Source organism: Notamacropus eugenii, chromosome 4 (assembly GCF_028372415.1).
Source record: "Notamacropus eugenii isolate mMacEug1 chromosome 4, mMacEug1.pri_v2, whole genome shotgun sequence".
NCBI classification, from domain to species: Eukaryota; Metazoa; Chordata; class Mammalia; order Diprotodontia; family Macropodidae; genus Notamacropus; species Notamacropus eugenii.
In genome coordinates this window covers 463,254,351-463,268,929 of record NC_092875.1, presented here as the reverse complement: position 1 = coordinate 463,268,929, position 14,579 = coordinate 463,254,351, and the positions used below count along the sequence as shown (strand labels likewise).

Below are 14,579 nucleotides of genomic sequence, written 5' to 3'. Positions count from 1 at the left end.
CTTGATGTTGAACAAAATGTTTGTTATAAGATTTTTTTCAGCTCAATTTCTAAGCTAGTTTTTCCTTTACCTACCAAATCTCTCTGTATAAATAAATCAACTCTTTGTTGACTGAGGCATTTTTTGGCTCTTCAAATCTCCTAATTATGGCATTTGCGTTTTGCTTGTTAAACTACTGTATGACAGCATTGTAGTTTGTATCTTTGACCTTTTTCCTAGCTATGCCCCCTTTTTTTTTAGCATCAGTAACTTGTTTAAATAAAGAGGATACAATTTTCAAAACTGCATTTTATATCTTTTTTTTCATTAATTATTCTTTGACTTATGTTGTCATTTGCTTTGCTCTAACAAGTCAGTGATTTGACTGCACAGAAAGAAGTTTAGGATAACTGCCACGTCAGTAATAAGTCATTTTCTATCAAAATATAACTTAATTTTTTGTGATATTATCCATGACTGAAACCTGTGGTCCTTTTCTTGAAGTATTCATAGTAACTTTAATGTGAAGCTTCTGAGTAGTCTATAGGTCTTTGGCCTCTCATTTTCTATTTATCAACCATATTTTCCAACAAAGTTTTCAAATTCCTTACCTATTTCCATCTTTGTAGTTAAGTCACTGACTATCTGTATATGTCTACTTAATTTGGGAGGTATAATCAGATGATTAATATACTTTATCTATCTCAGTTATCTAAAACAGATTGGACATTTTTTGCATAAAATGCAGTTATTTTTGTGATGGCCATTTTACAAATACTTGTCTTGAGTACTGTGATATCAGAAGAGCAAATATCTCTTGAAGTAATATTTCTGTTGTCTTTGAATGCGTAATTAAACTAACTCTTGTCAGCTCCTATTAACTTCTCCACGAGAAACTGTTCGCCATCTGTTTAAGCTGAAAGATACTTCTGCTTTTTGTTTCTTTAACACTGAAAATGCCAAGATTGATATGACTCAGTGCCTTTAGTATTATGTCTATCCCTTTGCTGGAGAAGGATGTCATATTTGTGATATTAACACTGAAATTAAAGTATATAGACTTTCTTAAAGACTGTTAGTCTTAGTGCCCGCTACTCCTTTTCCCAACATTCCACAATAACTACAGAAGCAGGATGACACACAGGACTTAGGGCCATCTGATATTTTTCTTAGTTTCATAAGTTGTCATGAAAAAATTGTGGGCACAGTACTGGTGAGGATCCTGTCTGTGCTTACCTATTATGTTTGAAAACAGCCTCAGTAGCTAGAATCATATGATCTCAGCTAAAGCATAATAAATTTACTTTTATTATGTATGCACTATTATGCTTTAGTAGCAAATTGTTGGGTTTTGTTTTCTAATCCATTTTTTGTTATACTCCTTTTAAATTGATAAATTTAGCTCACTAATATTAAGGGCCATAATTGTTAAGTCTGGCTTTTCTTCCATTAAATATTGTGGGTTTTTTCTTCATTTTATCTGTACAGGGCATCATTCTGTTTTGTTTTTAACCAAACTATATTTGGTTTTAGTCTCTACACTTAAAGCCACAATTCCAACCCTGCTGCACCACTAGAGAAAACTTATCCTACTTTTTAATCAACTAGTCATAATCACAGTCCTCTTCCTTATCCCTAAGACAGAACTGAAGAGTCTACATTTATTGTTATGAACTTTTTAAAAGCTTTTCCTCCCAGCCCAATATGGTTTAAGAATCTCTATTTCAAGCTTAGCTTCTTTTATTAATCATTACTTGTTTTTATTGAATCCTAATTTGAAGAAAAATAATTTTAAAAATAACTTTATTCTTCCAGTCTTTCTGGATTAGTGGTGTTAAACTCAAATAGAAATGGGATCCACTAATACAAAACATAGTGATTTGGTTTCAAAAGTAATGTTATCTATATTTTATCTGTTTTTATTTATTTTGTTAAACAGTTCCCAGTTGTGTTTTAATCTGGTTCAGCCTATAGTGTGGAGCCAGAGGCAGGCCAGTGTTTGACACCTCTGTTCCAAATGATCTAAATCTAATGTGATTGCTTTAAGGGATTCTTCTCCTTGTGTTTGTACTGAACTTTTATCATAGGTTAGATGAAGCCAATTTATATGTACTTAGAGCACATTAATTAATCTTTTATGTATTATAGTCAATTCTACTATAACTTGACATCTTTATTCCCCAAAGCACCATGCTATGCAAAATCATACAATAAAAACTTTATGGAAAAAATGCAGTTAGAGGTATAGAGGTCAAAACCTTCATCAGTGAAACATAAAAAAAGTAGAAACCTAAACTGTAGTGATAGTATAGCTTTATACAAGTTGAATGGCTAAGAAATTGTGTTCGTCCTTCGTTGCTGAAGAAGACCATGCCATCAGAGAAAGGATGACATGATTTGCACTTGACTTTGTTTTGAGTGAGGAAGGGCTGTGCAGGTCACCAGCCTCACTTCTCCTCCAGAGCCATCTGAATCCAGTGACCAGATATTCTTCAGATGACTGGAGATGACCCAGGATGAGGCAGTTGGGGTTAAGTGACTTGCCCAAGGTCACACAGCTAGTGAGTGTCAAGTGTCTGAGGTGAGATTTGAACTCAGGTCCTCCTGACTCCTGCATTGGTGCTCTATCCACTGCACCACCTAGCTGCCCCTTGCTAAATGTAAGAAACAAAAGGGAGAGGATAATATGCTCCCTTAATGGTCACTGTCTAGCAACCTAACTTCAGCACTTAATTACTATAATTAGGCATACATTAAAACTGACATTTAAGGTCCTTTCTGTAAACTTGTAACTGTCAAGCCAGTTGTGAGCAAAACTGCTTTGAGTCCATTTGGGGAATAAAGTTACATGAAGTAAATTCCTGTTCATCAGTCTACCAACTCCTCCCATAGAACAGATCTCTACTCTAAATCCTCAATTTAGCAAACATTTTGTAATTAGTGTGTAATCTTCCCAGCTGCCAACTAAGCACTCTGGGGTTCCCCTCCACAATGAAATCAGTGAGGGATGTCTGAGGGCTTCTGGTCACCATGGCTTACCCTCAGCAGAATCCTTCAGGCTCTTCCAATTTTGGGAAATGAGATACAGGGAGCTGTCTGGTCCTTCTTCCTCTCCTCCAACCCATGTCAGAATGCTGTAAAGCTAGGGTCTATGTACCCCTTGGCATCTGCTATAAACACAAGTGGTACTTGTTTCTAGAACTGAAGTCAATTCAGCTTAAATTTCTACTAAGGCACTGTAGTAAGTGCTTCCTACAGTTCCTACTATTCCAAAGCAGTAGCTAGGAGTTTAGATATTTAGGAAGGAATCAAAGTAGACTGCTAGGACACTGGCTGCTGCCATTTGTTTGTAATGCAAATTCCGCTTATTTCCTGGGCTCTTCTTGCCCCCTAAAGAGACTTCCTTAAGGTGGAATATACTTAGGAACAGGAAAAAACACAGTGCCTAGGTGAGGCTTCTCTAGCATCAAAGCGGGTAATTTCTGTATATAATTCTATCATAATTGAACTGACCAACCCTAACCCTAAAAGACATAACAACTATATTCACTTGAATTTTGTTTTTCACCCTTCACCTACTCAATGGAAATTCACTCTCTCCCTTAGTTTATTAAAGGGGGCATTGGACTCTTGGTCTATGTAAGAGTATGTATGTACTGTACAATTCAGTGAGCAAAAATCTAGCTTTTAAGACAAGTCAGTCCTCTCTTGACTTGAAGAGAATAAATATAGTTAAGTGGTAGAATCACATTAATTCATACCTTACTAATCCAGGATTTGTCATATGCTATGTTTCTTTTTTATTAACACTTTCCTCTATGGTCCTTCCTACTGCTTGTCATATGCAAATGTGCTACTACCATCTCAGAACTATGAGTCAAACTTAGCTCAGTACCTGTCTCTCTCCAAACTCTAAGAAGACCTATGCCCTAGAGTCTTAATAGACTTGATAAAAAGGTTTGCAGCCCTCCCTCACTCAAACAGAGTCCAATGCAAGTTATGTCATCATTTCTCCAATGGCATGGTCTTCTTCAGCAGTGGAGGAACACACAGAAAGATTTGTTCTGCAAAACTTGGATTCAGTCAAAAGGCCACTCCCAAGGACCTAGAAGGCCCGTCCTCTTCAGCCCAGACAAATGAATTGTAAAGGCAGCGAGCTATCAGGGGTCATCTCCTTCCACAGGAAAACGTAATAAATTATTTGGAAGTGTTAATAAAAATCAAATATGGCGTACCACAAATCCTGCTGCTTTGTAAATTTACCCATCAAAGGTTTATTATTTCTCACTATGAAAAGTATTATATTTTTTCATCTCATTAAAGAGTCAACTTTTTTTATGATGGAGACATCAGGACAGGCAATTTCGGGATGCAGGCCAGTTTCCCTTGATTGCTGGGATATTGAATTCCATTCTCTTTTTTGCTTTGTAATCATGTTGAGTGGTCCTACACAATTTGAATGGTTGCTTTTGAATATATTTATATCATTGCTTCATAGATGTAGAGCCTAGAGGGACTTCCCATGTCACCTAATTTAGCCTCCTCATTTTACAGTAAGGAAACTATATCTAGAGAGGTTTAAATGAGGTGATGAAAAGTTGTAAATGGCAGAGCTAGAATTTTAACTCTAAACCTAGTGTTCTGTATTCAAGTCTTTATGGCTTGTCTTGGCAATCCCATTGCCAATTGCTATTTTCCAAGTCTTTAATTCAGGCTTTAAAAAGTCTTTCTTTTCACCTGCTTTCTGGAATAGTGGCAAAAAAGCTTTTATAAATTGCTTTCTCTTGACCATTTGCAAGATTTTTTTCTGGCACAGAAACTTTGTCACTTAGTGACTACATTTCTGGAGGAGTTGAACTTAAGAGTTTCTTTGTGACTGAATTTTATTTGTTTGGACTATGTCCTCTGTTTTCAGTACTTCTGGACAACTTTGTTCCATTGTTTTCTGGAAGATGGTATTAATGTTTTTTTTAATTGGGGGAGGGGAAGGGGGAGAAAAGTTAAAGGTTGTGGAAGTGAACGTTGAAAAAACTAAAAATAAATTAACTTAAAAAAATTTTGGGGGGAGATGAATAATTCTTAGATTGCCTTCAACTCACTTTTCAGTTGTTTTGCTGAGCTCCTTTTGTTTTGCTTTATAGAGATATGAGTCTTGTTCTAGTTTTTTTTTGTTTTTTTTGCTATTTTTATTCATCCATTAATATGTGTTTTCATGCTGTTTGAACCATTCTACTCAGAATATACTGAAGTGGAAAGTACTGGATGGACCTGATGTTAAGAAAACCAGAATTCAAATCAGGCCTCCCCAACTGGGGAAAAATCACTTAGCTTCTGTTTCCTCATCTGTAAAAGAGGAGTAATAAATAACACTTACCTTCCTCAAGGTTGTTGTGAAGACCAGGTGAAATAATGTTTGTAATGCACTTTGCCAATCTTAAAACAATATATAAATGTTGCTTTTATTAGGACACTTGCTTCAGTGACATTTCCATCGTCTTTTCTATATTGCCAGTTCTCGTGTTCTTTTATCCCACAGTATTTGTTCACTGCATTAAGGCTTCTTTTGCAGCATTGTTTCTTTTGTCTTTATTTTAATTAAAATTTTTGCTATTTTTAAAATTTTCATTTTGTTTACTTTTTAAAATTTTATTTTGAGGTTAACGTAAGGGAATTGGGCTTGGTCCCAACTACATACTACATCTTAAGTACTGATAGTTTAAAAGATTAATTAGTCTCATGACTGAGGGACTTAGTAGATGGATATCCACTATATTTTGGCTTTCATTTTGCTTTGGAGATGACATTTTGCCACTTAAAGATCAATAGCTTGTATTCTAGTTCTTTTCTGTGTGTATTTAATCAAACAAATTCTTGAAGTAACATTTACTTTGTTTTATTCTATAGTATTATTAGTGCAATAGATGGAAAGTCATTGGAAGGAATTCCAAGTGAAAAAATACAACAGGAAGCAGATTTTGAAACTGACGAGAAACTTGTAAAATGTACTGAGGTAACAGACTGAGACTGCTCTTTTCTGTATTTTGTGGATTTTATATGTATGTGTACATACATACATGCATATATGTTTTCCTTTCCTTTTTAAGATTTAGATGCTGCTTTTAATCTCTCAGATCTGGTGCTATACCAGATTCCTCATACTGAAGCCCTAGAGTCCTGGGGGTTGACCATCATTTAAAGAAAAATTTCCATAATTCCATCATTGTACAAATTTTGATAATTTTAGAGATTTTAGTTGAATTATTGCTATCTTGAGTATTTTATTGGAAATTATGTGAACAGTGAATGGTATTTATTCTACCACTTTGCAATGATATAAATGATAATTTTCCTTTGCGGTTTAGCTTATCTTTTATAACATCTTTCATTTAGTGTAGCATACACTTGAATGACTTTATCAGTAATAATGGACTGTGGTGATCCATCCATATTCTGGCCTGTTTCCCCTGAAACCAATAAATAGATTATCTAGACCAGAATCTCTAATAATTGAGATTCAAAGTATATTGTGTGGGTGTAGAACATCTTGAATTTCTGTGTAATTTCTACATTTATATAGAAGTTCTCATGGAGAGACTGGTCACATTAACATAATTTTTTTAAAAATGTGTCTTTTTACTTCACCTACATCTCCCATGTCTCCCCACTCTTCCAACCTCCCAAAGAGCCATGTCTTATTTTTTTAAAAAGAGAAAGAAAAAAATATTTCAGTAAAATTAGCCACTCAAATCTGGCAGTCTTTGTAGTATTCCTCATATAGTTCCCTACCTCTGCAAAGAAAGAGGGGGATGGAGTTTTCATATCTCTTCTTTAGATACAAGGTTAGTTATTATAACTCTGTAGCAGTATGGATTGTGGTTGTCCTCTGCATTTGCTTTGTGCATATCCTTTTCTTGGTTTTGCTTATTTCATCTGTTTTTCCATATTTATTTATGTCACCTTTCTCATTTCTTAGAGTGTGTTAATACTCCCATCATTTTCATTACCATAATTTGTCTAGCTGTTCTTCAGGTGATGGAACTCTTTGTTATGTCTTATGTGCTACTATAAAAAAAAAAGGTTAGCATCATTTTAAAATTTTCTTTTCTTTGGAGGCATTTGGGGTTAAGTGACTTGCCCAGGGTCACAAAGCTAGTTAGCATTTGAGCCTCAGATTTGACCAGTTGACTCCAAGGCTGGTGTTTTCATCCATTGTGCTACCTAGTTGCTCGATTAGCATCATTTTCAAGGCTAAGAGAATCAGGATTTCTTCGTTTAATGCTTTGGGCTGGTTCAGTTAAGCCATTCCAACATTGGATCACCATCAGTTTTAATTTTCTGTTGAGTAATGTGTATAATGTTAATATTAAAACTTGTTAATAAAACTGAAGTGTTAGAGATATATTTTAAGTTGCATTAGTTACTTTTAAGGTTGTTGTTCTTGTCCATATAATCAGAAATACTAACCATGACTTATTTTCTAATTACTGTGTTTCAGGTATTTTATTTTCTAAAGGACCAGGACTTTACAATGTCAGGAAGTCGTTACCAGTTTGCTAAAGAGATAGCAACAGCTGGCAGTGCTGCACTATGTTCACATCTGAAAACTCTAAAAAGTAATGGGATGAATAAGATAGGACTCCGAGTTTCCATTGATACAGATATGGTAATGTATAATTTGTTTTTTTCTTTTTAAAATAAGTGTTTTATGGCAGGATCTAAAAGTTTGCTTGACTACATCTCACTTAAAAGGAAGTCAGTTTAGCATATAATTTTTCTTTGCCTGTTTACATTAATTTGCCTATTTGAGGTCAGAGTTTCTTATCTCATACTTATTTCGTATGACTTTTGTCCTTCCAATTCCCTGTCCTCAGCGTAATTAAATCATGCGTGTCCTACTCAATATATACTTAGTAAGTGTTCTTGTTGGTGGCTTGTACCATTTGACTTGGTTCCTTCCCCTCCCAGACTTTCCTTGGTAATTTAAGTGTAGTTTTTCTAACATTAATTTCTACTATGTTGGTTAATATGCTGGCTCTGTTACCAATACTCTTTAGCTAGTGTCTGGGTAGATATTGTCTCCTCAATGTGATTATAGTTCCTTAAAGGCAGAAACTTTTCCCACAGCATTTTATTGTAGAAAATGCTTTAAAAAAAAGCTTACTCATTAAAGGTTAAAATGAGGGAGAGCTTTATTATAAGTTGTCTTTTTTCTAAGCAAGATATAGTAGGTGTGCTAGAATTTATATTTTCACTATCATGATGCTTTTGTTTGAGGAACCTACTTGAAAAAATTTGCTTGTTTTAATGTTCTTTCCTTGGGAAAATGTATAAAATGATTTTTGCTAAGAACCTGAATTGAAAATGAAAAACACATAGTGTGTTATTTAGAGCATTTTAAATAATACTGTCATAATTTAAAACTCAGTTTGCTTCTTATATAAAAAATATTTTTAAATCTTGTGACATGTTCAAAATTTTCCTCCTCGAGCCTTCAGGGTATATCTCTCCACTGTCCTATTAAGGACAGTTATTGGTATTTATCTGTAGTTACATGGTTATCTACTATGGTATGAGGTAGTGGCAGACAGTTCATTTTTATGGCTTGAAACAGGCCTTCCCTTCCTGTTTGTGTTTCAGGATGTTAAGAACAGTGTATTTAATCTTGGGAATAGGGCAAAAGAACCAACTTGTCCTTAACTTTATAAAAGATGCCTAGTGGTTCAGTAAACCTCAAAATACTTAAATACAAGTATTTATGGTAGGAATACACTGTGGAATAAAATATCTGCTGCTATCCTTTTAGTATATTTAAACTCAGTAACATTTAGGAATGCTTGTTGTTAATTTTCCTAATCTCTTACACTAAGCAGAAATGTTTTTCTTTTGCCCATGACTTGGAATTTGTCTATTTTTCTTTCAGGTTGAATTTCAGGCAGGATCTGGAGGCCAGCTTCTTCCTCAGCATTACTTAAATGATCTTGATAGTGCTTTAATCCCAGTGATTCACGGTGGGACCTCCAACTCTGTTTTACCACTGGAGATAGAATTAATGTTTTTCCTTATAGAGAATCTATTTTAGCAAAAATAAGTGTGCTACTATGCATTAAAAACTGATGTTAGAATTAACTTCAGCACCAAAGCTGTAATACAGACACTAAAGTAGATATTTGATGTTAAATGTCTGAGCTTAGCGTTTATGATGACATTAAATTTTTAAAAATCCTAGCCACCGTACAGATAACCCACAGGTTTCTGGTTTCCACCATTTCTGAAACTTTACACTTATTACAGGTACTCCAAAAAAAAAAAAAAAAGGCAAAGTCTTCTTTAGTCTTTGGGGAATCTGCAACACTTGTGCTAGTTTTAATGCTAAGCCAAAGTATCTGCATTTAGCTACACCTCTTTACATCCATAACGGTTTTAATGAAGATTCTTAATAAATGCCATCTAAATCAGGAAGATCTTTTGCATATATGCAAGTAAAGATGCCCCCATTTACAGATCTGTATTTCAGTGGCATAGTACTGTTTCCATACCCCAGAGAGTGCATAAGTACAATAAGACTGCTGATTTGTGGTATGAGCATCAGCTATCTCTGTACTGAAACTCCTGAGCATTTGGCTAAAGATATGCATTTTGCCTTTTTTTCTTCTCCAGATTTGGTATTTGGATTTTTTCCTGATTAAATATATATAAATCAAATGACTGTAGGTGCTTTAGGCACTTGTGCTTCTATATTTAAGTGTATTGTTTTTATAGAGAAAAAATGACTCAAGTATGTGTTTTATAACTATCTTTAATAATTTATAAATGGGTGATATTTTTATACAACAGTGATTTCCCCCTTCCTCTACACTCCTTTACAGTATACCCGTGTATTTACAACTTCCTTGAGTGACTGACGACAGGCCAGACAGATGACCCTTGAAGTAGTCATTATGTAGCAATAAGTGAAGCATAAAGCAAGGTTTCTTTTCCTTTCTCATTAATCCTTGAAATCTATTGGCAGCCCTGTTTACTTTCAGGGAAAACTGTTCATGTCACTTTTCATGAACTACTTTAGCATATTTGAAATTCTTTGTATAATACTTATTTTTGATAATGGGGTATTAACAGAAGTTAAACTCTATTTATGTATTTGCATTACAAACAAAATTTGTGCCTGAATACAAAGGTTCAGTGAACCCTCATCAGGTTTGACAATTAACTGTTACATAGCTTCCCTCTTTGCTACAAATAGAAAAAAAAATAGTAGTAAAGAAGCAAAGGGTGCATTTCAATTAGTGCTATCAACAGGTTATAGGAACCTAATCATTATTTAGATGCCTTTTTGATTCTCATGTGGAATATTTATATGTTTTTGTATCAAAAACACTCCTTATGTATAGCTCAAGAAACACCACACTAATTAACCCTGTTTTAAGAAAAAGAAATATATTGTAACCTAACAACTTGAATTCACACAGGTCAGAGTTATAACTCAGGATCCAAAGTCTCAGGATAGAAGAGACTGGGGATATCGGTGAATAAAAGCAGCCTGTTTCTATTGAACCACACCTCTACTAATTAGCCTGAGATAGCATTGGCACAGAAGAACCATTCTTCTGAAGGAGCTAATTTAACAGGTGTAAACATTGTGAAATTTGCGGATATTTAGTGAAATGGCAATGTAATAACTTGTGAAGTATACTGTAATTGTATAAGATAAAAGAAATTTGTTATCAGATTGGATTTGTTTCTTTTTTAGTTCATATTATAATTAGATATCAAAATGATTGCACAGTGGAAAGAATAATTAGAATACGAACTCTATGGTTGAGAAACTAAGAGAATGGTTGTAGGTGTCTTTCCCATCAAGTGGGTGCACTCATATTCTCAGTTTGCATTTCAGAGCATATTTGAAGTATCTTTTGCACAACTTCATACGTTTATTTTTCTGAATAATTTTCTGGTAATGTTCTTGAGATTGTTACTTGTAATTCTTGAGATTGAGTTTACATTTTCAAGTTCATAACTGTTTCTTGCCTCCCTACTATTACAAAAGCAGTTCTAGGGTTTCTGAATTTTGAAGTAAGAGCTACACAACTGTAGGCAAAACCTACTTCTCACATGGTTTACATTTCCTGGGCACACACTGGCTGGATAGAATGAAAGCAGCTGATAAGGGCACAAAACAAAAGGACAGAGGAAGACCAGACTGTGTGTGTGTGTGAAAATCAAGAAATGATTAAACTGTTTTGTTTTTTTTTTAAAGAAAGCAGTTTTTATAGGTGAACAAGCTGGAAATTCTATACCATGAAATTTAATTTGAAAGCTGAACTAATAAAAGATTCATCAATATGTAGTTTTAACAAAATGGACATTTTTAATTATATGAAAATCTTCCTTCACAATTAAAATCTGGTAACTACATTAATATATTAATACTAAATTACTAAACTAAATGTAATAACTGTGGTAGTCATTTATGGAAGTTGTCATTTTAACTGCCTGAACAGTCATGCAGAATTGTGTTGCTGAGGAGGTAAATAAACCAATTTCCAGCAGTTAAAATGTAAGTTACAGAAGTATTTTTCCCACTCCTTAAGTGTTTTGGTAATCAGAACTAATAATATATATTAAGCTAGTTTCAAGTTTTTTTTTTAAAAGCCATATCTACAACGTTCTCCTTTTATACCAGTCACTTTTGATGAAAAAAAAGTTGCCAAGTTAGTTTTATTCTGTCAAATTTGTATCTTGTACATAGCCTAATACCACTGTTTAACTTCTCACTTTTTAGCCTTTGCTCTGGGCTTTGACTTTTACTATTCAGTACTTATTTTTTATTATGCGCCTTGCATTCACCTTTCTGTGGTTAGTAGTGTTTTCATGAATACTTCACAGATGAGGAAAAAAATCTTTGCTTTTGATAAAGTAGGGTATTATAAAAAACCTTTGCTGGTTCAGTCAAAAGTAAAGGTATTACTGCAACCATCAACAGATGTCTTAAGATTTTCATTTCATCTTGGCCCTTGTATTACCATGTGACCTTGGGCAACTTACTTCTCCGAGATTTGTGCTTTCTTTCATCCTGCAAAAGAAGGAAGGCCCTGTGGGTCCATTTGGGCCCATTTGGGTTGTAGGGAATCAACTGAGGTATAACACTTAGGGAGGTGATTTGGAAACTCTGAAATACTTTATAAACAAAAGGTGCTGTTATCATTTTCTTATGGAAGTTTAGATGTGACCACTGAGAGCCTCAGTCTTTTTGGAAAACTTCTGGGAATAGGTAAAAGTAGAATTAAGCTTGGAAGAAAGACCTAGGGGACAAAAAACTGGAAGCAACCTAAATGTACAAAAATTTTAAAAAAGCAGTTGTGAACCTGGGTCACTGGGAGGAAAGCAGCGTTCTAGAAGAGGGGAGGGTTTGGGGGACAGCCCTTTCCGGACGTTCATTTGGCAGCTGGAGATGCAGCCGGTGAGGCCAGCACAGGGGCGAGACCTGGAGAAGTGGATCTAACAGGTGAGCCTGGGGGAGCTGATGAGGGCACCCAGTGTGCATGGCTCTAAGGCGCAGTGTCTAGTTCTCCTGGCTCCAGGGGCCATGCTGGAGCGAAGGACAAATCTGAAGATGCAGCCAGGAGCTTCCAAAGTATGAGCCCGCATACAGCCCTGTCTTAGCACTGTAAGAAGCGGTACCTCAGCGTAGCTGGTCTTCACACCTCTAGTCAGGAGTAGAAAAGCACCAGCTGCTGGTGACTTGGTGCTGAGTCGCGGAGGGAATGCCAGCTGGGCGGCGCCGGCCGGCCCTGTGACCCAGGGCTGGTACCGGGATGGCTGAGCAGGGGCGGGCTAGGTCCTTGTTTTGAGCCTCAGTCCCCTCTGTAGGACGCTGACCATTCACTTCAATGAGCATGTACGAAGCTCTGACCACGCACAAACACACTGCTGGGCGGCGCGGGTGTAGACAAGGAGAACCCAGAACGTGTCAGTACGGAGTCGCTGGATACAGCAGAGCGCTCTGACCATTCCGGGGGAGGCGGGCGGCCCGGATCCTTGAGGCAAAGGTGCGGAGGCCGCACGCGACTTTCCAGGGCACTCGAAGATCCAAGCGGGCCGGGAGCTGGGCGGTGCCGGAACAGACGCCGCGCGCGCTCAGCCAAGTTTCCTTAGTGGATTCCTTCATCGCAAGGGAAGGAGTTCAACCTGAGGCCTTCGGTGGAAGGTCTTGTGACGTCGGGGCAAAGCGTAAAAGGAGTTCAAGTTTGGAAACGGAAGTGACGCTCGCAGTCACCCAACATCCCCGCAGGATCAGTCACGAGGGGGCGGGAAACAAGGATTTAATGAGCGCCTCCCACGCGTCAGGCTCCGCCCCGAGGCACAGGCGCCGAACGAGAAAGCAGCCTCTCCCACCCGAGACGGGCACACGTCCACGCGGGGTCTGACCTGAGGGGCTTCAGAGGGGGCGACGGGGCGGTGAAAGATGCGGGCTCAGGGCTGACGCGACCAGGTGTGAGGGAAGGGCCCAGAGCCGGGCGCGGAGGAGGAGGAGGAGAGCGCTCGCTAACGGGCGGGCACGGCGGGGCCCAAGCGCCACCGCTGCCCCCACGGCCGCGTCACCCCACTCCGCCGCCGGAACCCTCTCCGAGCCCTGGCCCGGCCCCTCCTCGGCTGTGCGTTCCCACGGAGTCTGGGGCGCGTCCTCTCCCCCTCAGGGCAAGCTCCTGGAGGGCAGGCGCCGCACACAGCGGGTGCTTAATAAATGCTTGGTGACTACTTTAACGAGGGCGAAAAAAGGATGCGGTTGGGTCGTGGGCTTGGGCCGGGCACGTCGCGCGTGGGCCAGGGCGGCCCCACTGAAGCCCCGTACGTTTTCACTTTCTCCCCCACAAAACACGGGTGATTTTCGCACCACCTACCTCCTAGGGGGAGGGAACGGCCTGGCTTTTAGCGTTATCCTGGCCTCCACCGCATCCCCACCTCTCATGAACCGACGCAAACGTCCAGACCCGCTTCCGGTTTCGGTAACGGAAGCGCTCTCCGAGCCCACGCGGGGGGGCACGTGCCAAAACAATCCCGGCAGGCCTCGCTTTCCAGCGTTAGGACTCCCGGTTCCGCCCCCCGGCCGGCTGTGAAGGGCACGGTATCATTCTGCGCCTGCGCGACCCCAACCGGTCTTCGTCCCCATGGCAACGGCTGTTGTGAGTTGGGGTAAGCGTCCCTTGCTCGGGCCGTGGGTCTCGGGACTCCAGAATCGGAGCTTCTCGCGCGCTAGCGAGATGGGTGGGAGGGCTGAGGTCACCCGGGCCCACGCCAGTTCTCCGTTGGCTCGTGTGGTTAAGGACCCACCGGCCCCGCCCCTCCCCCTGCCTCCAAGCCCTGGTTTATAGCCCGAGGAAGCCTCGCGAGACCTTGACCCCGCCCCTCCCCCTGCATTGCGTTCCTAGCTACCGAGGGACCAGAGTGGGGGCGGGGCGGCGGGACTTGGCGGCGCTTGGCCGGCCTCGGCGGGGGTGGGGCCAGGGCTGAAAGAACGCGGGGAAGAAGCCTGCCGTGGGTGGGGCGGGGCGCCGGGGGCGCGGGCCGAGGCCCAGCGAGGAGGCGGGACGGGACTGGCCCGA

General features: G+C 39.1%; 2 protein-coding genes across 6 annotated transcripts in view; both read left to right on the top strand.

The window, feature by feature from the left end:
* ZFYVE16 (zinc finger FYVE-type containing 16) overlaps positions 1-10,705 on the top strand; it is a 71,455-nt gene extending 60,750 nt beyond the window's left edge. For both annotated transcript variants that reach the window (XM_072606262.1, XM_072606263.1), the window contains exons 16-18: positions 5,884-5,989; positions 7,475-7,642; positions 8,900-10,705. In XM_072606262.1, coding sequence (XP_072462363.1) covers positions 5,884-5,989; positions 7,475-7,642; positions 8,900-9,058 — 433 coding nt within the window. In that variant the 3' untranslated portion in view covers positions 9,059-10,705. The remainder of the gene's footprint in view (positions 1-5,883; positions 5,990-7,474; positions 7,643-8,899) is intronic.
* A 2,954-nt stretch (positions 10,706-13,659) lies between these two features.
* Positions 13,660-14,579, top strand: part of FAM151B (family with sequence similarity 151 member B) — a 59,723-nt gene continuing 58,803 nt past the window's right edge. For 3 of the 4 annotated variants that reach the window (XM_072606275.1, XM_072606270.1, XM_072606271.1), the window contains exon 1: positions 14,034-14,169. In XM_072606275.1, coding sequence (XP_072462376.1) covers positions 14,145-14,169 — 25 coding nt within the window. In that variant the 5' untranslated portion in view covers positions 14,034-14,144. Of the gene's footprint in view, positions 14,170-14,579 lie in introns of all 4 variants that reach the window. The other variant, XM_072606269.1, reaches the window with a different exon arrangement.